At 48.4% G+C, this 25,605-nt stretch overlaps 1 protein-coding gene across 1 annotated transcript in view; it reads right to left on the bottom strand.

Moving 5' to 3' along the window:
* NRN1 (neuritin 1) overlaps window positions 1-23,748 on the bottom strand; it is a 33,859-nt gene extending 10,111 nt beyond the window's left edge. Inside the window, exon 1 of the mRNA XM_086965029.1 lies at window positions 23,527-23,748. Within this exon, the coding sequence (XP_086821155.1) occupies window positions 23,527-23,581 (55 nt within the window). The 5' untranslated portion in view covers window positions 23,582-23,748. The remainder of the gene's footprint in view (window positions 1-23,526) is intronic.
* Between the last annotated feature and the right edge of the window lie 1,857 nt (window positions 23,749-25,605).

The raw sequence follows: 25,605 nt of genomic DNA, 5'->3' as shown, positions 1-25,605 counted from the left end.
TACACCCCTATACATTTACTAAAACACTTCCTGCCGTACATGCATAAACATAATACTAGAACGCATCCTGTCTTACATCCCTATACACATTACTAAAACACACCCTGCCTTACATCATAAACATATTACTAGAACACATCCTGCCTTACAACCCTATACACAGTACAACATCACATCCTGCCTTATAACCCTATACACAGTACTACAACACATCCTGCCATACAACCCTATACACCGTACTACAACACATCCTGCCTTACACCCTAGCAAATACTACTAGAACACAGCTTCCCTAACACCCCAACTCACATAACTAGAACACATCCTGCTTCAAATCCTAGCACACACTGCGGACAAGAGGGTAATTGCTGCCAGAGAGTGGGTATATAAATTTGTAAACTTTTTCCTTTCTCTGGCATCGGACAGCCACTATTACTAAAGTACGAGCACATAGCAGCAAGGAGCAAATGGAGGGTCAGGTATATTGGTGACACAAGAATGGGAGCTCAAGGGGTGAGGAGAGGGGCCCATGAGTGTTGTGAGATTGTTGGGGTGCTTATCACGGGGTGGGAAAGGAGGCACGTAGGGTGGGATCTAAGAGGGGGGCGTTTTAGAGGACAGGATGTGGCGTTGGGGACAAAGCTACCAACTTTGCAACTGGGGATCCAGATTGGAGTCCTTTTATCGATTCAACATCCTATGATTCTGGGCAAATAAGGAAACCTCACAAGCTCCGAAATACTACTTATTTAATGTAACTGGAGCTTTCTGGAGCAAAAAAACACAACAGGCAATGGTTTCGGGGCAGCAGGTCTGAGGAAACAATGGGCAGGCCCAGTGGGAGCGCTGTGTGCATTTTCAATGCAAAAAGAACAATTGATGGACAGAATGCAGAAAAGACCTGGGCCTAAATCCATTGTTTTTTGCTCTCCATGCCATTCTGGTTTGAACCCAGCCATATGCAAATCAGTCTGACTCTTCACCCAATGGGAAACGTCCTGCCTGAACTGCCAGGCCAGGTCCTCCCTGGACTGGAAACAAGCATCCTAGGACTGGTTGCAGAATTTCACTCATCTTCAGCCACAATATATTTACTCAAGTGGCATGGAGAGCATGGGACCCACGTCTGGGCATACCCATCCCACTCGAGGAGACAAATGCAAAAAGAACAATTGATGAACAAAATGCAGAACAATCTCCTACATTCAACCTAGTACAGATATCTGGGCCTACATCCATTATTTTTTGCTCCCCATGCCATTCCGGTTTGAACCCAGCCATATGCAAATCGCCCAATGGGAATAGTCCAGCCCGAACTGCGAGGCCGGGTCCTTAATGGACTTGAAACATCCATCCCAGGACCGGGTTCAGGGTTTCACCCCGCATCAGCCAGGATTTCTTGACACCAGTGGCATGGAGGGCATGGGACCAGCATCTGGGCATACCTGTCCCACTCGGGATGATAAATGAAAGAAGAACAATTGATGGACAGAATGCAGAACAATGTCATACATTCACCCCAGTACAGAGATCTGGGCCTAAATCCAACTTTGTTTGCTCCCCATGCTATTGGATGCTTGTTTCCGGTCCAGTGAGGACCTGGCTTGGCAGTTCGGGCTGGACTGTTCCCATGAGGCACATGGTCAAGACTGATTTGAATATGGATCTAACCCAGATCTATTGACTGGGGTTGGATGTTTGATTTGCTCTGCATTCCGTCCATCATCTGTGTGAATTTTGCTTTCTCACCCTAAGTGCGCAGGGTCTGCCCAGATGTGGGCCCCAGGCTCACTGTGCCACTGGATTCAAGCTAGCCTGGCTGGTGAGGGGTGATGTCCTGAAACCGGTCCCAGGATGTTTCCGGTCCAGGGAGAACCTGGCTTGGCAGTTCGGGCTGGACTGTTCCCATGAGACACAGGGTCTAGAGACTGATTTGCATATGGCTGGGTCTAAACTGGGGGGGGCATGGTGAGCAAAATAACGATGGCTTTAATCTAGATCTATTAACTGGGGGTGAATGTTTGATTTGCTCTGCATTCCATCCATCACCTGTGTGTATTTTGCTTTCTCGCCCTAATTGTGCCAGGTACGCCCAGATGTGGGTCCTGGGCTCACTGCTCCACTGGATTCAAGCTAGCCTGGCTAATGAGGGGTGATCCCTCGAAACCGGTCCCAGGATGCTTGTTTCCTGTCCAGGGAGGACCTGACTTGGCAGTTCGGGTAGGACTGTTCCCATGAGGCACAGGGTCAAGACTGATTTGCATTTGGCTGGGTCTAAATTCGGGTGCCATGGTGATCAAAAGAACGATGGATTTAACCCAGATCTATTGACTGGGAGTGAATGTTTGATTTGCTGTGCATTCTGTCCATCATCTGGGTGTCTTTTGATTTCTCACCTTAAGTGCGCTGGGTATGCCCAGACATGGGTCCTGGTCTCACTGTGCCACTGGATTCAAGCTAGCCTGGCTGATGAGGGGTGATGCCCCGAAACTGGTCCCAGGATGCCTGTTTCCGGTTCAAGGAGGGCCAGGCTTGGCAGTTCGAGCTGGACTGTTCCCATGAGGCACATGGTCAAGACTGATTTGCATATGGCTGGGTCTAATTTGGGGCACCATGTGAGCAAAAGAACAATGGATTCAACCCAGATCTATTGACTGGTGGTGAATGTTTGATTTGCTCTGCATTCAACCCATCATCTGTGTGTCTTTTGCTGTGCATTTTAAAGGCAAGCAGTAGTGGTACTTAACACTTCTGCAGCCTGCTAACTTGTTGCTTACCCTCATATAATTGACTCAGCACATAGCATAGCCAATAAAAGAAGGATCACCTTCAATTTATTTAAAGTGCCGATTTATGTGGGAAATTTTGAATTTTTACAAAAGTGCCAATTTCACAATAAACATTACTAGAACACATGATGCCTTACATCCCAGCACAAATCAATAGAATACATCCTGCCATATATTGCTCTACACAATACTGGAACATTACTAGAACACATCCTGCCTCACCGACATATAGATATTACTAGAAAACATCCTACCTTACACCCCTATACAAATTACTAGAGCATATCCTGTCTTACAGCCATATACATATTACTAGAACACAACCTACCTTGCACCCCTTATACACATTACTAGAACACATCCTGCCTTACATCCATACACACATTACTAGAACATATCCTACCTTACATCCCATACGCATTACTAGAATACATCCTGCCATACACCTCTATACACATTACTAGAACACATCCTGTCATACACCTCTATACACATTACTAGAATACATCCTGCCTTACACCTCTATACACATTACTAGAACACATCCGGTCTTACATCCATACACACATTACTAGAACATATCCTACCTTACATCCCATACACATTACTAGAATACATCCTGCCATACACCTCTATACACACTACTAGAACACATCCTGCCATATACCTCTATACACATTACTAAAATACATCCTGCCTTACACCTCTATACACATTACTAGAACACATCATGCCTTACATCCATATACCCATCCTGCTGTACACCTCTACATGCATTACTAGAACACATCCTGCCTTACACCTCTATACACATTACTAGAACACATCCTGCCTTACATCCATATACCCATCCTGCTGTACACCTCTACATGCATTACTAGAACACATCCTGCCTTACACCTATATAACATTACTAGAACACATCCTGCCTTACATCCATATACCTATCCCGCCGTACACCTCTATATGCAGTACTAGAACACATCCTGCCTTACACCTCTATACACATTACTAGAATACATCCTGCATTACACCTCTATACACATTACTAGAACACATCCTGCCGTACACCTCTATACACAATACTAGAAAACATCCTACCTTACACCCCTATACAAAGTACTAGAGCATATCCTGTCTTACAACCATATACACATTACTAGAACACAACCTACCTTGCACCCCTTATACACATTACTAAAACACATCCTGCCTTACATCCATACACACATTACTAGAACATATCCTACCTTACATCCCATACACATTACTAGAATACATCCTGCCATACACCTGTATACACATTACTAGAACACATCCTGCCTTACACCTCTATACACATTACTATAATACATCCTGCCATACACCTCTATACATATTACTAGAATACATCCTGTCTTACATCCAAACACACATTACTAGAACATATCCTACCTTACATCATATACACATTACTAGAAAACATCCTGTCTTACATCCATACACACATTACTAGAAAATATCCTACCTTACATCCCATACACATTACTAGAATACATCCTGTCATACACCTCTATGCACATTACTAGAACACATCCTGTCTTATATTCATACACACATTACTAGGACATATCCTACCTTACACTCATACACATTACTAGAATACATCCCGCCATACACCTCTATAAACATTACTAGAACACATCCTGCCTTACACCTCTATACACATTACTAGAATACATCCCGCCATACACCTCTATAAACATTACTAGAACACATCCTGCCTTACACCTCTATACACATTACTAGAACACATCCTGTCATACACCTCTATACACATTACTAGAATACATCCTGCCTTACACCTCTATACACATTACTAGAACACATCCTTCCTTATATCCATATACCGATCCTGCGGTGCACCTCTACATGCATTACTAGAACACATCCTGCCTTACACCTCTATACACATTACTAAAACACATCCTGCCTTACATCCATATACCGATCCTGCTGTACACCTCTACATGCATTACTAGAAAACTTCCTGCATTACACCTATATACACATTACTAGAACACATCCTGCCTTACATCCATATACCCATCCCGCTGTACACCTCTATATGCAGTACTAAAACACATCCTGCCTTACACCTCTATACACATTACTAGAATACATCCTGTCTTACACCTCTATACACATTACTAGAACACATCCTGCCGTACACCTCTATACACACTACTAGAACACATCCTGCCTTTCATCCATATACCCATTCCGCCGTACACCTCTATATGCAGTACTAGAACACATCCTGCCTTTCAACTCTATACACAATACTAGAATACATCCTGCCTTACACCTCTATACACATTACTAGAATATATCCTGCCTTACACCTCTATACACATTTCTAGAACACATCCTGCCTTTCATCCATATACTCACCCCGCCGTACACCTCTATATGCAGTACTAGAACACATCCTGCCTTACACCTCTATACACATTACTAGAATACACCTTGCCTTACACCTATATACACATTACTAGAACACATCCTGCCTTTCATCCATATGCTCATCCCGCCGTACACCTCTATATGCAGTACTAGAACACATCCTGCCTTACACCTCTATACACATTACTAGAATACACCCTGCCTTACACCTATATACACATTACTAGAACACATCCCCCCTTTCACCTCTATACACATTTCTACAACTCAACCTGCCTTACATCCATACACACATTACTAGAACATATCCTACCTGAATCCCGTACTCATTACTAAAATACATCCTGCCATACACCTCTATACACATTACTAGAATACATCCTGCCTTACACCTCTATACACTTTACTAGAACACAACCTGCTTTACACCTCCATCCACATTACTAGAACACTCCCTGCCTTAGATCCCAATATATATTATTAGAACTCATCATGCCTTACAATCCAGCACACATTACTGGAAGACATTCTGCTAAAACCCCAGCTCATACCATACATCCCAGTTAACATTACAATAAACCAAAAGTCTTCAAACTGGGGGGGAAACCTCCCTTGGGGGAGGCCTTTAGTGGTCCCTGTGTTAATGCCAGACACTGGCCAAGAGAAAAGCTATACTAGTAAAAAGACAGGGCTGTAATAGGTCACTCTGTAATGTGCAATCAATAACATCTTTTGTCACTCATAGCCATGCTCAGAGTAAATGTCAGAGGGGAAGGCCTCCAAATAATCCTCAACCCCCCCCCCCTCTCATTTCAGATACAGAACCACACTGTGAATAGTTTTACACTTTGGAAAGACCAGACTGCCCATAAGATGTTGGCAACCATGTACTTGACTACATTTAAAAAAAGGATAACAGAACATAACTGCAGTGTTCAAATATGGTTAAGAGTATTTAAACATTGTCAATTTTCTAGAATAAGTGTAAAAATCGATTTTCACACTGGGGGGCAGTGACTTTTTTTAAATGGGTGGTTAGAAGACTACTGCCATAAACCCTCACGCCATGCATCCCGACACACATTACTAGAACACGTCCTGCCATATATCCTAGCACATTCTCAAAAACACCCTGCCTTACATTGCAGCTCACAAAACTAGAACACATCCTACCCTACATCTCTATCCACATTACAAGAACACATCTTGCAGTACATCCCAATACCACCCTGCCTTACATCCCCAGACATATTACTAGAGCGCTTCCAGCCTTACTTCACAGCACTCATTACTAGATCATATGCTGCATTAGGTCCCATCACCCAGAGCATGCCTGATAGCCGTGCTGATTCCACACGACTACATCATGGCGACCCAGCCTGCACATTTAAACCCACCTATTACAGTACAGCCTGCATTAAAATGTATGATCATTCAGTCAAATACTACATGTCTCCTGCACATACAAATCCCACAGTAAAGCCTGCCTTGTACCCCAAAGCAAACATACTGCACCACACATGCCTTGTACCCACAGAAACCCCACACAGCAGTGTGTGCATTGCTGTTGCAATTCTACTGATGGACAGCTTGGCCTACTTCCACAATTCACATCCACCACAATTCAGATTCACATTGTACTTCATAAAGATCCCAAACAAACATGATGCTTGATACACATACTGATGCCCCATAGTACAACATCCCTCACCCCAATCCTCCTCTGCCACAGCACAGCTTGCATTACAGTCTGGTACACATGTACCACAATGCAGCCTCTTTCAAGTACACACACACCCAGAACAACTGCAGCATACACAAACTGACATGACACTATATATTCCGCCTAACCTCAATGCAGGTAGTATTGTGACACAGGTTGTCGAAGCACATTTACTTGTACAGCCTGCAGCATACCTCAAATCACATCTACCACAACCCAGCTGGGCTTGTGAACACGGATCGGAGCACTCCTACTTTACACGACATGCAGATTCAACATAAAAACGATGCGGATTTATTTGTATCAGTACTACTACATTATTATTCATTTAAAATGCATTACTTTTGTTTTCATCGTTATTAACAAATATTATTCGCGATGATAACAATATTAATAATAATAGCAGTAGCAATGGAGCAATAATAATTTTAATAAACAGGTTAGACAATAATTACTTTATAAAAATCCAATATACTGCGCTCTTATGTGACCTGTGCCCATCGTTTCTCTCCCCCATATTCACCTAATTAATGAAGCTTGATACTATATATGTATTCCGCTTCTCACTCTTCGTTTTTCAGATAGCATATTCTAAGCTGGGCTGTGTCGTGTTCCCCGGGGGAGTCACGGGGGCTGCTCGGAGTCTGCTTTCTCTCCCCACGTGCACGCGGGGTCAATGAAGAAGCACCGCGCGTGCGTGCTGCAGCCTTATTGTGGATTTGGGGAAAAGCCGTCATGAAAAAAGACTGTTCGCACCAGCTCGCTAATTGGCACGTAGATTTTTTTTTACAAAAAACGTCGAAGTAGTCTTATTTTTGCACAGATGGTACGTCTGGTGGGCTCACGAGAACTGGCCGGGGTACCGGTTAGTGGGGGAGGGAGGAGGGGGTTACAATTGTCTCCATTGGCTGCCTCAAGATTCACCACCCAGTGCGTCGTCCTCCTGACAGGAGGAAACCATGTTGTAGCGGAAATACCCTGACGTCAGCCACAAACACGGACTCCTGGGGCAAGAAACGGGGGGAGGGGGGGGGGGGGGGGGGGCTGGGGGCGTTTCCTTCGTAGCCACCGACGCCGTGCCAGTCGGTGACGCCGTGCCCGTCAGTGACGCCGTGCCTGTCAGTGACGCTGCGGAGACTCGAACCCTAACCTGACCTGACCGGGAACCAGCCGAATCCAAAGTCTCCTATGCGGGAGACAACAAACCGCAGCGGCTGCCCAATCACAGGTGTCCTGTCGTCTTATGCAGGGGCCGCCACGCTGCAGGCAATACCAAAACACAGACCCTAAGCAACTCATGGAACGAGGTTTCACGTTACAGCCCAGATCAAAAAGCCGATAATTGACGATCCCAAGCAAGAGGCAGCAAAACCATCCGAGGCCGAAAAACACACTCCTGTGCAAGTGGTCGGACTGCAGCACAGATCAAAACCCAGATCCCAGGTCAAGAGGCAGCAAACAGCAGTAGAGGCCATGCACAATACCAGCCATCCCATGCAACAAACAGCAGAGATCAAAACACACATACCAGGCTATCCTGTGAAAGGGACAGCAAACAGCAGCAGAGTTTAAATCACAGAGAACAAGCCATTCTGTGCAATAGACAGCAAACAGCAGCAGAGTTCAAAACACAGAGACCAAGCACCATGTGCAATATACAGCAAACAGAAGCAGAGTTTAAATCACAGAGACCAAGCCATTCTGTGCAATAGACAGCAAACAGCAGCAGAGTTTAAATCACAGAGACCAAGCCATTCTGTGCAATAGACAGCAAACAGCAGCAGAGTTCAAAACACAGAGACCAAGCACCATGTGCAATATACAGCAAACAGAGGCAGAGTTCAAAACACATAAACCAAGCCATACTGTGCAATTGACAGCAGCAGAGTTCAAATTACAGATCCTAAGCCATCCTGTGCAAGAGGTAGCAGAAGCGTAAACTCAGATCCCAAGGTATCCTGTATAAGAGGTGTCAGGCTACATCAGAGATAAAAACACAGAGAACATGTGCAGGCGATAGCAAACAACAGCAGAGATGCCAGGCTATCCTATGCAAGAGGCAACAAACAGCAGAAGCCCACACACGTACCAGACTATACAGGAGACACGTCAGACCACAGCAGAGATCAAAGAGCACATGTAACAGGTTATCCGATTCATAATGTGTCAGACTAGTGCAGAGACCAAAACACAGACATCAGTCAATCTTACACAGGAAGCAGCAAACTAAACCAGAGGCCAAAACACTGACACCAGGCTACCCTTTTCAAGATGTGACAAACTACTGCAGATATATGAACCCAGACGATAGGCTAGCTAGACTATCAAAACACTGGCACGAGAGACCAAAACTCAGAAAACAAGACATGTTAAAATACAGGAAAAGAAAAAAACGGGCACAGACTGTCTTATGCAGGAGGCGCCAAACTACAGTAGACGTAAAAACACAGGCACCAGGGTGTCATATGTAGGAAGCAGCAAGTCTAATTACAGATACGGGGATAACGTATTTAGCAGGCGCTAGCTACAGCATGGAGACAAGCACCGCCTTCGAAAAAGGCAGCAACCTACAGCAGACGATAAAAAACAGACAATACAATGCCCATTCGTGGCATCAAACTACAACACATTCAGAAACACAGGTGCCTGGCTACAGCCGAAAAGAGCAGTAAAATCAATGATGAATGCCTCAAAATAGCCAAAAGTCTACCCCACATACAAGGAAGTAAATTAAAATGAACGCCAAAAAAACAATCAACTGCATCTCCCATACAAGAGTTCCCAAACTGCAGCATGTGCCCCATCGCAGACAACGGACAACGCCTCACAGAAGTCAACTTAATACACTAGGAAGCAAAACGCACGCACCTCTAAATGAAAATAAGCAGAGCGGTGTCAGTTTCAATGGCAATTGTAACAAAAACACGGATCCTAAATCCAAAATAAAAAACAGCATCTGTGTGCACGCACTAATTCCGCAACATAAAACAAATAGCTTGCTCGCACTTCCTTTTGACTGATTTTTCTTACATGAGCCATTACTAAAATATTTAATAATCCACAAAGATAGGGGGAAAACACATTTCCGACGGAAATCGTGCAGCTATTTTATTTCAAAATTTAAAGCAGTGGATTTTGCAAATAAATGAACGGCAACCAGCCCTCCTAACTGTTGTTCAAAAGTGAAAAAAAATAAATAAATAAACCCGGCCTTCTACCAGAGGTCTCTTTACTAGCACAGGCCGGGTGCTACAGCCCGATGCCGAGCCACGGGGGTCTTTAACAGCGGCCGATGCCGGGCTCCAATGACGCCGCGGCCGGCCCTCTAAACACAGAAGATGACCTGTGCCCACTTGGGGGACACCAAGTCGCCGACACGAGGCCATTCAAAGTCAGACTATTTGTTTATTCTGTGATGATTTTAATTCCACTATTTCTGTAACTGTTATATTATTTTACGGTGGTGCACTCGCTCGTTAATAGCCTGGTCACGTTTTATACCAAAAACAAGGCATCGAGTTTGCCAATAAATGCGGCTGGACTCTCAGTTCAGAAGAATGTGTTGATCCTTTGGCGGAAAATGCGATTTCACGTTGGAATCCCGCACACATCCTTGCAGTGGCTGGTTTGTAAAAACAGGTTCGGTGTCCGTGCTCTGGTCTGGCCGGAAATGTGCTTTTTTGCCCCCCGAGTAACTCGCTGCTTCCACTGTGCTGTTCAAGCACCGAATCCGCACTACAATGAACATAATCCGTCCTCTGCTTCTCTATCAAAGGCAACAATCCGCCTTGTGTTGGTTTTTTGTTCCTGGTTTTGGTTTGTTGCTTTGGTTAGTGATTCGAATGTATTTGCGGCGTGATCTGTCCTCGTGTGTTTGTGTTTGCAAACGCCCTTGAACTGTAAACGCTGCAGCGCGTCACGATAAATAAATGCAGACAACTAGAACGGATTCTAGAAAAAATACACACCATGGGAGAATGTGTAGTTTTAATTTTTAAAATTGAATATTATTGAAACGGCCCATTTCTGGAATGTAGTGCGCGTTCTTGGAAGTAATTCTTTGTCAGGGGCGCGCGCCTTTAATGACCTGGTTAGACAACTGAACAGAAAACGGGCATGGACGTTTCAGAGAGGAAGTTACCGGACAGGTTGTAGCTATTCTGCAATGCTGGGAACTGCAACGAACCGCCCTGCGGCCGGTGTGGCGTTTGTGCTGGGAATGAGCGTTTCAAGGTGTGTTTCCCCAGACTGCGCGCAGAGCTAGCGCTGCGCTCGGATGGAAAGCAGGGTCCAAGGCCCTCCACGCCCCGCCCCCTTCACGCCGAGCCCCGCCCCCTGCCAGGCTCTGAGGGGCTAGTGGGGCCCTGGTGGTGACTGGTGTGTGTCTTCATCACCGTTGGAGGAGTGAGTCTTCTTACAAGCAGTGATTGACAGGTCGGGATGGGCGGGAGTGAGGCGTGTTCAGGGCACGTGCGGCTCCCTGGTGCCTGTGGGTGTGTGTGTGTGTGTGTGGGGGGGGGGGGGGGGGGCACTGCACGGCCCCCCGATTTCCCCTCCACAGTCCGCTCTGGGATACTACCAGGAAATATCGTATCGCCTCTTTCTACAGAGGCCCCGCCCCCTCTCTAAGGCGCAACACAAAATTATGCCCCCCCAGTCTGCAGAATGTGAGAGGGGGAGTCATACCACTCACATTTTCATGGCCATTGGAAAATATGCCCCCAATGAAGGGTTTAGCTCCCCTGAAGAAGGGGGAGGGGGGAGAACTCTCCAAGCTTCACTAGGGGTGGGTAGAGAGCCGGAGCGAGGAGGCAGCGTGGGAAAGAGAAGAGGCGGGATAAACTGGCGCTTTGCTTCCTGGTGAGAGGGAATACATTTATTCCAGACTGCAAGCATCCATCCCTTCATCCATCCATGCATCAATCCACCCATTCATAACCAACCAAAAAACACCCCTTCATCCACCTGAAGGATCTCGCTTTAACCACGTGAGACCCTTAAGAGTTGGGCAGGTGAGGTCAACTTGTCTCCACAGGGGAACATAAAGTGCTAGGACTGAAGGTAGCCCCAGGACCCCACCGTCAAACCACAGGGCAGAGCACAAGTCGGGGAGGTCCAGCCCAGTGCGTAAATTCGTGTGGTGCGTTTCAGGGCTCCTTCTGCCGACTACAGGGGTCTGTTTCGACTTGTCTAAAACACAAGTCAGGCAGGGCTCAGCTGAGGACCTCGAATATCGGGCATGCTGGTGGTCCCGAAACACACGCACTCTGGAGGAAGGAAACGCAATGCCTCTAAAATATGCTTTTCCTTTGTAGTCAAGGGCACATGACGTCATGTGTGAGTTGCGGTCAAAAAGAATACGTTTTGGAGTGAGCAGCAGACAACGAGTAGCCGGAAAAATTAAAATACCCCCACTCAAAACACACCTCTCAGTATCGGACTGGCCTATAGGCAGAGCCACTGGAATTATGCGGCAATAGAGGGCCAAAGTATGGGGCAGGGTTGAGCAGATTATACGGCAAGAAAAGGAAATTTATGCGGCATAATGCAATAATGCAGCGCATTCTGTGATAGTTTAACTTCAATATTTTTACACTTGGTAACACTGTATTGGCATTGGTTGTACCTCATTAGCATCAGTTTAAAATCCAAATATAGCAATAAGCAACAGAAATGTTACTAGTCAACCTTTGTAAAGGGCCTTCCACTGCATGGCAGCACATTTCGCTGGGTTATTAGTACATTTGATTCTCCTAGAATTTTTTTTTGGCTGCTGTAAAATCAGCAGATTATGTGGTAAATTCGGCAAATCTACATTATGAAAAAACGCGGCAACCCCATAATCACATAATTTCAGTGGCCTTGTCTACAGGACAATCAAAGAGTGCCCGATGAGCTGGTCTGACAGCTGTCCGTGAGACTGTTTTAGGGTCTGCTGAGACAGTTTTTACTGCTGATTTGGCTGATAATAGAACAAACATTGGCTGAAGCAAGCTCCATACCTTGCCAACACCTATTAAGTCTGTTCTTACAAGTTCAAAACTGCCCCAAGTTCCAAACATGGGACACTTTTTTTGCTTTCTACTTCACTAATGGCGGCAACTTCTATTTTGGTCCCCGGGGACTACTTCGACATCCAAGTTCGACCCTGTTACCTCTCATCACATGGAATAAGCACCCTCTTTAGAACAATGTCATTCAGGGTGAATGAGCACACATCTTTCATCCATTCACCCTGTCATCAATTCATTCATCCTGCTGAACATTCCTCTAACTTTCCATCCATCCTTGAATAAGTTCATGTGTCCTTCCATTCCTCCTTTCATCCATACTTCAATTGTTCAGTCGTCTACCTGTCTTTCATTCACCCTTTCACCTGGATACCCTCTAACTCTTCCATACATCCTATCACCCTTTCATTAATCAATCAATCCTTTCATCCTTTTATTATTTCCCCATCCATTCTACCTTTCATCCTTCTTTACTTTCATTGTCCTTCCACTCTCCCTCCTCCTGTTCTTTCTTTCACCTTTCTATCTACCCATAGTTTTTCTCCCTTATTCCCTGGGGTTTTCCCTCATTATTTTTAGTTCTCTTTCACTGAGGTTGAAGCCCAGGTCATCAACCCTCTTTCATTCCTTCATTGCCTTCGCCAAAATTCTATCTATTAGCATTATCTCCGAAGACATGCAGACAAAAGAGGCCTATATACAGGGCCATATTAACAGCATTATAGGCCCTTGGGCAAAGCATTGCACTGGGCCCTGCCTACAAAACCACTCACAGGAATAAAAATATTTAACAGAAAATGTGGGATAAACTCTGGTCTGCATAGGGCCCCTATACTTGTGGGGCCCCTGGGCAACTGCCCAGCTTGCTCATGTGTTAAAGATGGCACTGCCTATAAACAACTAATAAGGTTTAAGTGGGACACAGTTCACTAGCTCATCAGGCCCAGCAGCAGTCCTTGCTTAAGCTGCCAGAGTAGAGGCCTCCATATGCCACTGGCAGCAGCAGACGGTGCTGTGTGAATGTGGCAGAGAAGCATGGGTGTGAGGGAAAAAAGGGTGCAGGGTGTGAAGGAGAAAATAGTACAGGGTGTACATGAGGAAATAGAGCGTACAGGGTCAGTGTCAGGGGTAGATGGGCAGGAGCAGATGGTGCACAGTGAATCAACACACACCGGGAAGTGGGAGTCCTGGTGCTGAAAGAGAAGGGCTAGCCTGGAAGCAGATGGTGCATGGTGAGTGTGCAGAAGCAGATGGTGCATGGTGAGTGTGCAGAAGCAGATGGTGCACGGTGAGTGTGCAGAAGCAGATGGTGCATTGTGAGTGTGTGAAGCAGATAGTGCATGGTTAGTTTGCGGTAACAGATTGTGCATGGTGAGTGTGTGGAAGTAGATGGTGCATGGTGAGTTTGCGGTAACCAATGGTGCATGGTGAGTGTGTGGAAGTAGATGGTGCATGGTGAGTGTGTGGAAGCAGATGGTGCAAGATGAGTGAGTGGAAGCAGATGGGGCATGGTGAGTTTGCGGAAGCAGATGGACCAGGGTGAGTCAGAGCTATTGGCATAGCTCAACAGCTACTAGACAGAAATTGCCACTTTGCAGGTGCCCAACAGAGCACTGCTCTGTGAAATGGCCTGAAAGCCTAAAACGATGTTGATACCCTACAAAATAAAAGGGCAGATCAGGATGCCCAGGAGGAACCAAGGACGTATTGGGATGGCCAACGCAAGCAAACAATGAGTAAAATCGCCTGTGCGTGACCCAATCATGCAAAGGTGGGAGAATCAGACCCAGTGCACCAATAAAAACCCGCATTTCTAAATGTCACAACAATGAACAAACGGAAATTCATGGGCATGCCAAAAGCTGATAGAGGAGATAACAACAGGTCTTGCAGACAGCGCATGCACGTTGCCTAGGCTCGACCTAAAAACTATCACACTCCGCAAGTGTGACAGTTCAGAATGCTCATGGCACCCAATGCTATACCAATAGCTTGGACGGAGGTATTGGTAATTTCTAATGTATATTGTAATAACAAACAACTGTTGTTCTCATCTGTAAATTAGACAAACAGTGCCACAATGTGGTAGACTGTCATAAGAGCTTGTGTTGAGAGTTCTGTATCGGTGCAAAGCACCGGAAACCACCGGTTCATAATAAGTACTAAGGGTGAGTGTAAGGAGCAGATATGCATGATGAGTGTCAGAAGCAAACGGTGCAGGGTGAGTGCGTGAGAGAAGAAGGTGAAATTTGAGTATGTAGGTGCACACAGTGGTGGGTGAGTGCATGGAAACAAAAAGTGCAGGGTAGGTGCATCTGAGCAAATGGTGCAGGGTCAGTGCACCAGAGCAGACGGGGCAAAATACGTTTGTGGGAGCATATGTTGCAGGGTGAGCAGCGGCGGCCCCTCCGCTCTGGCGGAGGAGCATCGACCCACTGGCTTATAGCCAGCAGCTGAAAAAGAAAACAATATTTTATTACGGTTTTATTTTTCAGCTGCTGGTTGAGTCAGAGTGTACATGGAGGGGCCGGGGAGTGGTAGGTGCACAATTAAGTGTGCATGTCATTTTGCCCAGCTGTCTTTCTTAGGCAGGCCAAACTGACATGCGCTCATAGGTTTCTCCCACCAACTGTATTGGACAGCCGGGGTGGAGAAACAGCACTGACTCCCTGTGCCTGAGCGAGCGTTAATCCAGCCTCTCAGGCCAATCCCTATGCTGCTCTAATTTTTTAGAGCAGCAAGTGGATTGGATGCGAAGTCCATGATGCTGACCCAGGGACTGTTGGGACCAGGAACTGAAAGCAGAGGAGCGCGAGGTAGCCAGTAGCAGCAGGTAAGTCTTTTTTTATTAAAACCCCAGCTGTGCACTCCACCAGCTGTACACTCCCCCGCACCTCCTCCACCACTCTTTACTTGTGTCAGCCGCCACTTAGGGTTAGTGAGGGTTCCCATTCAGTGCAGGGTGAGAGCATTGGAGCAGAGGATGCAGGGTGATTGTGCGGCAGCAGAGGGTGCAGGGTTAGTGTGCGGCAGCAGAGGGTGCAGGGTGACTGTCAGAAGCAGATGTGGGGTGAGTGCGCAGGAGCAGATGATGCAGGATGACTGTCAGAAGCAGATGTTGTGGGGTGAGTGCACGGGAGCAGATGATGCAGGATGCCTGTCAGAAGCAGATGTTGTGAGGTGAGTGCACGGACGGGAGACGATGATGCAGGATGACTGTCAGAAGCAGATGTTTCAGAGTGAGTGTAGAAGCAGACGCTTCAGGACAAGTGCATGGGAGCAGACAATTCAGGATGAGTGCATGGGAGCAGTCAATTCAGAACGAGTGAGTAGGATCCGACAATGAAGAGTGAGTGTCAGGAGCAGACTATGCAGGGTGAGTGCATGGGATCTGAAGATGAAGGGTGAGTGAGCAGGAGCAGACGGTGCAGAGTGAATAGGATCTGACGATAAAGGGTGAGTGCCAGGAGCAGACGAGGCAGGCTGAGTGAGCAGGAGCAGATGGTGTAGGATGAGTGGGCACATATAGTGCAGGGTGAGTGCAGAAGAACAGACAGCGCCTGGTCAGTGCGCAGGAGCAGATGGTGCAGGGTGAGTGTGTGAAAGCATATGGTGCACATTGATTGCAGGAGAGCATACACTGCATGATGAGTACGTATGAGTAGATGGTGCAGAGTGGGTGTGTGGGAGCATACAAGGAGGGTCAGTGTGCTGGAGCATACGGTGCAGGGTGAATGCACGGGAGGTTATGTTACAGTGTGAGTGTGTGGGGGTAGAAGTTGCCGGTTGAATGCATGGGAGCTGATGGTGCAAGGTGAGTGTCAGGATCAGACAGTGCATGGTGAGTACCCAGGAGCATATGGTGCAGGATGAGTGCATGGGACCCGATGCTGCAGGGTGAGGATAAGGAGCAGACAGTGCAGGGTGAGTGCACATGGGTAGGTGGTGCAGGATGAGTGCATTGGAGCAGGCAGTGCATAGTGAGAGCCAGGACCACACGATGCAGGGTGAGTGCGCAAGAGGAGAAGGTGCAAGGTGAGTGCATGGGAGCTGACAGTGCAGGGTAAGTGGATGAGGGCTAACTGTGCATGGGCAGGAGCACATGTGTCTGGTGAGTGTCTGGGACTAGACGATGCAGGGTGAGTTCTCAGGAGCAGAAGGTGCATGGTGAGTACGTGAGAGCAGAAGGTGCAGGGTGTGTGTGCAGGAGTATACGGTGCAAGGTGTATCAGGTGCCGACTGTGCTGAAGAGCAGGGCCGGACTGGGAACCAGAACCGGCCCTGGCAAAGTGCTCGGCCGGCCCCCTTCCCCCCCTCCCCTCCCCTTCCCCTCTGGGAGGAGATGGGAGGGGGGAGAGGTGCGACCGCTCTATGTGACAGGGCCGGTTTTCGGCCGTTTTTGTTACAGGGCCGTTTTTGCAGCATAACGGCCCTGTAACAAAAACGGCCCCAGGGGCCCAAAACCGGCCCCCAACCATGCGGCCCACCGGGGAATTGCCCGGTGCCCTCAACGGCCAGTCCGGGCCTGCTGAAGAGGCAGATGCCGGAGCGTGAGTGCATAGGAGCAGGAGGCATAGGGTAAGTTGTCAGGAGCAGAACGTGCATTGTGAGTGCATGGGAGCATATGGTGCAGATTAACTGTGTGGGAACAGACGGCGCAGGGTGTCAGGAGCAGGTAGGGCAGGTTTTCCAAAGCAAACAATGCAGGGTTTCAATAGCAGAGGGTGCATGGTGACAGCAGTAGGTGGTGCATGGTGTCGGGAGCTGATGGTGCAGGGTGTCAGGAGCAGAGAATGCAGAGTGTCAGGAGCAAAGAGTGCAGGGTGACAGTCAGGAGCAGATGGTGCATTCTGTCAGGTGCAGTCAGTGCATGGTGTCAGGAGCAGACGGTACAGGGTGTCAGGAGAGACGGTGCATGGTGCCAGGAGCAGTCAGTTCAGGGTGCCAGGAGCAGTCAGTACAGAGTGCCAGGAGCAGTCAGTGCAGGGTGTCAGGAGCAGACGGTGCAGTGTTTCAGGTGATTAGGATGAAGGGTGTCAGGAGCAGACGGTGCAGGGTGCCAGGAACAGACGGTGCAGGGTGTCAGGAGCAGTCGGTGCAGGGTGCCAGGAGCAGACGGGGCAGGGTGCCAGGAGCAGACGGTGCAGGGTGCCAAGAGCAGACGGTGCAGGGTGCCAAGAGCAGACGGTGCAGTGTGTCAAGAGCATGCAGATGTGCAGGGTGTCAGGAGCAGACAGTACAGGGTGTCAGGAGCAGACGGTGCAGTGTTTCAGGTGATTAGGATGCAGGGTGTCAGGAGCAGACAGTGCAGAGTGTCAGGAGCAGACGGTGCAGGGTTTCACGAGCAGAAGGTGCAGGGTGTCAGGAGCAGAAAGTGCAGGGTGTCAAGAGCAGACAGATGTGCAGGGTGTCAGGAGCAGACAGTACAGGGTTTCACGAGCAGAAGGTGCAGGGTGTCAAGAGCATGCAGATGTGCAGGGTGTCAGGAGCAGACAGTACAGGGTTTCACGAGCAGAAGGTGCAGGGTGTCAGGAGCAGAAAGTGCAGGGTGTCAAGAGCAGACCTTCAGGATATCAGGAGAAGGCAGATGTGCAGGGTGTCAGGAGCAGACAGTGCAGGGTGTCAGGAGACGGTGCAGGGTGAGTGTCAGGAGTTGGTGGTGCGGGGTGTCAGGAGCAGACGGTGCGGGGTGTCAGGAGCAGACGGTGCATGGTATCAGCAGTAGGTGGTGTAGGGTGTCAGCAATAGGTAGTGCATGGTGTCAGGAGCAGACAGTGCAGGGTGTCAGGAGACGGTGCAGGGTGAGTGTCAGGAGTTGGTGGTGCATGGTGTCAGGAGCAGACGGTGCAGGGTGTCAGGAGCAGACGGTGCATGGTGTCAGGTGCAGACAGTGCAGGGTGTCAGGAGCAGTCCGTGCACGGTGAGTGAGCGCTGCCGGGGGTGGCTGAGCGCAGCTCCACTGCTGACAGAGCCGGGTCGGCCTGGTTTGTTCCTGTCTCCCGGTTGGCTGAGTTCAGACTCGGTCAATTGATTCGGATGTAACAAAAAAGGAAAACATTCCCGTCCCCGCCGGGCCGCGGGCGTCACTGGAGCAGAACCGAGCCCGGCCGTTTATCTCATCGACGGCGCTGCGGATGACGGGAATTAGGCGGAATTAACGACGACGGAGCTGTCAGCGGGGCTTGTCTCCTCCACGGTCCAGCGCGGCGGGATGGGGCCTCGGGGAGCTGCGCGATCCGACCCTCGGAGGACTGGGGGTGGGCTAATCAACACAGGGGAAGACACTGGCCCGACTGCACCATAATCTACCGCAAATATAAGATACGGGTAGTAGTCACATCAATTCACCCACGAGGCCACCTGTCCGGCCGCGATCAACAACCCACCCATTCATTCATTCAGGGGCTCCAGGAAGCGGGAGAGGATTTCCAAGCACAACCCAGAGTACCCCAAAACTAAACTCGGGGCTCAGTGGACTAACGATCTGTGCTTGACGGTTGACTCAATGGGTTCGAATAGGGGCAGGCCTACCCCGCCTTTCATCTTCTTGGCGTCGAAAGCGCGAGTCTTCCGGAGCTAACAATGAACATCAGTTAACAAGTGCCAGGAAACCCTGGGGCTAAAATGTGTTTGTAGAAATATACACGTCGTGTTATGTTATAGCGTAACCCAGGTGTAGGCGCTGCGTGGGGGCGCCTGTGCCCCCTCCCCACCCTGTAGTGGTCGCGGTGGGCACAAGATCACACAAGGAGGTCCCTTTAAACCATCCGTTCAGCTCGAAGAGAAGCCCCCGAATGTGGATTCATTACATAATGCAGAAAGGAATAGAAAAGGGAATGCGGTGGGGGTGAGAGGGGTGGGCGGAGACAGCGATGAGCGAAGAGTCGGGAGGGGCTTTGGGAGGGACGCACTTGGCGCGTAGTGGAGGGAAGGGGGAAGGCTTGGCGAGCGAGAGATCTAGAGGGGAGGAAGGAAGATTTCAGAGAGGCTTGTGCGGCGAGGGGTAGGGGCAAATAGAGGTGGACTATAGAGAAAAGGAGCCAAACAGAGATAGACTGGAGGCATGTGAAGGAGAGAGGGGTGAGAAAGAGAGAGGGGCGAGAAAAGCAAGAGCTCTCGGTGGGAAGGGGCAGATGGAGAAAGCGAGTGTGCGAGATAGAAAGGGACGGAAAAGTATAAAACAGATCGATATATAGATGGACAATTAGATAGATAGATAGATAGATAGATAGATACACACATAGATACATAGATAGATAGATGAATAGATAGCTAGACAGATAAATAGATAGACAGAATAACAAAAAGACAACAGAATGAAGCGTATTCCAGTTATTCTGAGGTAATCTGCGCACCCATTGTGCTGGCTTGCCCCCTTCCATAACCTTAGCGGCCACGCTCTGTGCGTGCATTCGGGTGTCTTTTCCACATAAACCACTGCAGAAACCTACTAGAAAGAGCACGAAAAGCAGCACAAAAGCGCAGAACCAATCTTCAGACACTGGTCTTACACAACCGAAGAAAAGAGGCTGCGTTAGACCCCAAACGAAACCCATGGATCGAAACAGGGAGCAGGGGCAAAATGTGGCATCGACAGGGAGTCCTGTGTAGACAGGCGCCGGCAGTCACTGTTCATCTATCCTCCTGCGCTCTCCTAACCTCGCGTCTTCTTTCTACAACACGGCTGTCCTTGAATGTGTTTATACCTTCTATTCATCCCAAACTGCCACTTAAACCAAAGCGAAAACATGTATAAAGAAAGTCCACAACCGAACATTCCCACCAGCAACGCTGCCAGGAACAGGTGCAGCACGACGGCTCCAAACATGTAGAGCAAGTTCGGGAAATAGCCAGACTGCCGAATTCATGTGGAGCTTCGAAGCAAAAATGAAGAAAAAAAAAACGGAATTGGCCGTTTTGTGCGACGTAGCTAGTTACCCTCGGCACTGGCTCAGGGTGACCCGTCTGCTGGTTCCGAATGAAAAGATGCGTCTGAAAAGATGGGGGACTCCCAGCCCGGCCGCGACCGCTCCATCAAAGACACAGCTCTGAAGACGGCCGGCTGATGATCCGCACTGCATACTTCCGCGGGTAGCCTCAGCGCAGAACCACCCGTGCTTCGGGATACTTTTCTACCGCCAGAAATCCATCTCCGCCCTTTAATATTTGTGGGTGATTTCAAAATGAAATTCTGAAGTATGATATATATGTTTGTGTATATACTTTTCAGATATATTTATATAGCAGTAAACACTTCCAGCCTCCGATTGTGCCGTCTTCCTTGGTTGACCCTCTCTGATTGATTGCTGGACTGTAAGGGCAATATCCGGGGAAATATATATATATAGCATTTAGTCACAATGAAAACCGGTATGAATACGAAATACTGCTAATAAGAAAAAAAAAGAATATATTTTGTGAGAGAAATATGGTAGACTGTATAGCTCATTTTCCACAAATTAAGTGGATTTCGTCGATGGAAGGAGATGTAAAGCCCACCCTCCAGCCTCATAAATAGAGTTTACAGCAAAGGAGGCAGAAGAAAAAAATAAAGTAAAAAATAAACCTGGAAGCAAAGAGAGCAAGATGACAATTTCTTGGTTGACGGAGATATATATTTTTCGAAACGTTTTCTGTGTAGATAGAGCGCTCTATGTTCTGCAGGAGAGAGACCACCGTCCTCTGATACACTTGTTCACCTGTTATTTTTTTTTATTACAAACCGTCTCTTCATATTCGGTGTATCAGTGACCTTGACACCGGTCATACTCCGAGGATACACGCCCCCTCCCCTGGGTATCTTCCTAATCGGATCCAGGGCGCTGGAGGGTGTGAACTTGTCATTAAAAAACGATTTTTCACGAGATTAGGCAGAAAGGTGCCAGCAGGCAGTGGCGGGCGGCAGGAGCCAGAGGCAAAAGCAGAGAAAATCAAAAAATACTGGGGAAATGAGGGGAGATCTGAAGGCACGGGCTCTGTCATTGAACAGTGAACGGTGAAAACCGGGGGCTCCCTTCAGACAGCAGTGGATTCTGTGCAATGTGCCTCTTAACTAAACACGAGGGGTCTCCCTGGTGGACGGACCCTGCGGAGGGAACGGGTGGGAGGAGGGGGGCGGGCTGGTGGCACCCCCTTTACACACAACCATAGCTCAGAAATGAGGTCACAGCCAGCGGCTCCTCTGCAGTCCTTCCTTGGAGCCTCCTGGCACAAACTAATACGGGGGTAGAGATGTTTTGCCACAGAGGCACGAAACAGGGAGCTGAGAAATACCCGCAAAATATATCCATTGTAGATTCAGTCGAAGAAACGGACGAAACGGACGCTGAATCCTTGGAATAGCGCGATTCACAAAAACAAGATCCTCAAAAACCAAGCATCTGATATCGGCCTTTGTAAAATAAAAAATAAAAAACATGAACAAAATAATTGATGTAAAAAAGATGGTGCAATCTTCTCAACGGTTGCGATTCTCAAAAATAACGCTCCTGGTATACTTCTCAATCAACTATTATGATCCTTATATATATTTTTTTCCAAGGGGAGAAAGGTCCTTTCATTTTGTCGCTTTCTCGAAGTGTTATTTTTTTAAAGGTTACACTGCCTTCTGAACAGTTTTACTGTTGACTCCTGCTTTTAAACCAAAATGATAAAATGACGAAATATCTTTATATTTTTTTATCTCTCTCTCTCTCTCTCTCTCTCTCTCTCTCTCTCTCTCTCTCTCTCTCTCTATATATATATATATATATATATATATATATATATATATATATATATATATATATATATATATATATTGATTTATTTATATCTCAGGCTCTTTAAACACCGTTAAATTCATACAGTGGTACCTACGTCCCTACCCTAAAACTCCCAATACATTATTCGTTAACCAGACCTTCCATTCACTTTGCAACGCACCAATATTGCTCTGTATTACAACATTTCGGTTGGAAATGTCAAGGCTGGTAATTTAATAAATAATCAAATGGTTACATAAGCTCAGGGGTTTGATAATCCTGCTCTGACACTCGGTAAGGGAAATAAACAGTTTCCTACGCTCAGACCTCGACTGGAATTTCGCGTGCCTCTTTCTTCCGTGCCACAAGTCTCGGTACTACGTGCCTCGAGCCTCCTGTAGCGCCCTCCGCTCCGAGCGCTTCCTTCCCTGCATCCCAATCGCACCGCCAGGCACGCAGATTGCATATTCATCACTTATGCATTAAATATGACCCAGACTGGACAAATATGAATGGGACCGGGCTTGGGAGGAGAAAAAAAAATCACACGGCAATACTGTACTAGTATTATCACCCCTCCCCCCACGCGCAAAACTACACACTCAAAGAACTATTCAAACAAATAATATTTCCATACAATAAACACCTTATTCGCATGCTGCGAACCAGCGCGACCTCTGAAAGAGTCTCTTTTTTTCCCTTCTTTGCAAACCACCTAGTAGTAGTGTTTCTCGAACCTTCGGCCCCGCGGTTGGAACCTTCGGCTCCGCGGTGCGGCCGGCGCGCGCGCACCTAACGCCGCGCGGGACACTCACCTAGCTGCACCGCGAGGATCAGTGAGACGTATCTGCCGCTGCACTTCAGTCCCATCCTACAGTGCGTGCCACCATTGGAGAGTGCCGGGCTTAAAGAGTTGGCTGAGAGGGCGCGGGGGGACGGGGTAGAGCCGGCATCGCCGAGCGGTGGCGGCGGCCGCGGGGTTGGTGCAGCCGGGGAGCCCGAGCGCTAAAGGAAGGAAGAGGAGAGCGGGGGAGAGGGGTAGAGGACAGAGAGCGCCCGGGCGGTGCGGCGCCGGGCCGTGGGCGGGGCCCGGGGAGACCCCGCCCACCGGCAGCGCTGGCTGACCTGAGGGGTGGGCGGGGGGAGGAGAGGGGGTGTGTTTGTGTGTGTGTGAGGGGTTGGCGAGTGGAGGAAGGTGCTGCTGAGGTGGGGAGAGGCCGGGGATCTTACTATCACATATGGGACAGCGAGGGAGGATTGTGGGGAGGGGGGGGGGTATGGCTGGGAGGCAGGAGAAGAGAGTAAACTCCCCTTTGCAAGGAGGTTCCTATTGTTAAGTAGGAGAAGGGGAACTCTACTATCAGGGGTGGAGTCTACCATGGAGAGCGGCAGGAGGACCCCTTTTCTGTGGGGGGGACCCCGATACCGGAGGAGCACCTGCTGAAGGAGGGAAGGGCACCAGTGCCGGAGGAAGGGACCCCCCTTGTGCTCACGGGTTCCAGGGGAGGCCCCAATACAAAGGAGGAGGAGGGAGCCCCCACCCCAGAGGATGCAAGGGGAGGACCCACTGGTGGGGAGGACCTCATTGGAGGGGGGGGGGGGGGGCAGGGGAGGTCCCCACTGAAGGGGGAGGAGAGGGGAGGGCCCCACTGCTGCAAGAGACATCCGCTGATGTGCGGCCTGTAATGGAGCGTGGCCATTTAGAGCCATCACAAGACATGATCATTCAGATATGGTTGGAGCGGGGCCTCCCCCTCACAGGAGCACCCCCAGGGGGCGGGGAGCTCAGTGCTCCTCCACATCACACCCCGAGAAAGCCCTTCTCCACCTCAAACTGCGGCAGAGGCGACAGGAGGGAACCTGGCATCCGAAACTTCTCTCAGTCATTCCCCTTCCCCACACCGCACCGTCCACTCTTAATGACACACCCCTCTCCCCACACCAGCCCCTACTGGGCCCAGAGTAAGACAGTTCTGTTAACCCTTCGCTATTTCTTACCGATTCGACCATTTTAAACTCCTTACCACCGTTTTTTAAATTTTTGTAGAGAAAATATGGCAATTAAAATAAATGGTACAAATCGAATTTTGCCTTTTACTTGTGCCAGTACTTCAGCGGTACTATCTTCCGATATTTATGATAAACGTTTTGAGTAATAATCGATTGTGTCTGAGGACATTTTTGTACTCAAGTGTGCGATCCATGTCTCCAGTTACCCACTTACAAGCAAACGTACTGCATTGAGTGGCACTGGTTTTGTCCCTGCTCCCTTTCTCTAGCTCTTTAGTCGAACACACTGCCCCCCTCACGTAGTCGCACCATAGACTCACGCACAAACACACACACTCCCTCCCTCTCACACACACTTCTCACGCACACATCCCCTCTACCTCGCCCTCTCTCACAGGCACACAAAAAAGCACACACACATTTGTCTTACTTTTAGTCATAGTCGCACCACAGAGACACACACACACTCCTTCCGCCTCACACACACTTCACGCACATCCACTCTACTTCGCCCTCTCTCGCAGGCACACCAAAGCACACTAGCATACACGCTCTTTCTCTCATAGTCGCACCACACAGAAACTCCCTCTCTCTCACAAACACACTCCTTCACACACACATTCAATCTACCTCTCAGACACACAATTACACTCGCACGCACGCTCCATCTATCAGTCGCACCTCATAGAGACACACACACACAAACATCCACAATACCTCTTTCTCATAAACACACACAACCTCCTTCACACACCGAGTAACCCTTTTAATTTGGTTGACCAAACTCTGTTGTCCTTAACAGAGTCGCTAATACATAGGAGTTACCCAACCATAACTGAGATTGTCCCCGTGCATCCACCACAAAACATATTCCCTGAATGAGA

Source organism: Lissotriton vulgaris, chromosome 4_1 (assembly GCF_964263255.1).
Source record: "Lissotriton vulgaris chromosome 4_1, aLisVul1.2, whole genome shotgun sequence".
NCBI classification, from domain to species: domain Eukaryota; kingdom Metazoa; phylum Chordata; class Amphibia; order Caudata; family Salamandridae; genus Lissotriton; species Lissotriton vulgaris.
The sequence above is the reverse complement of the archived record's forward strand: the minus strand, read 5'-3'. Positions and strand labels throughout refer to the sequence as shown.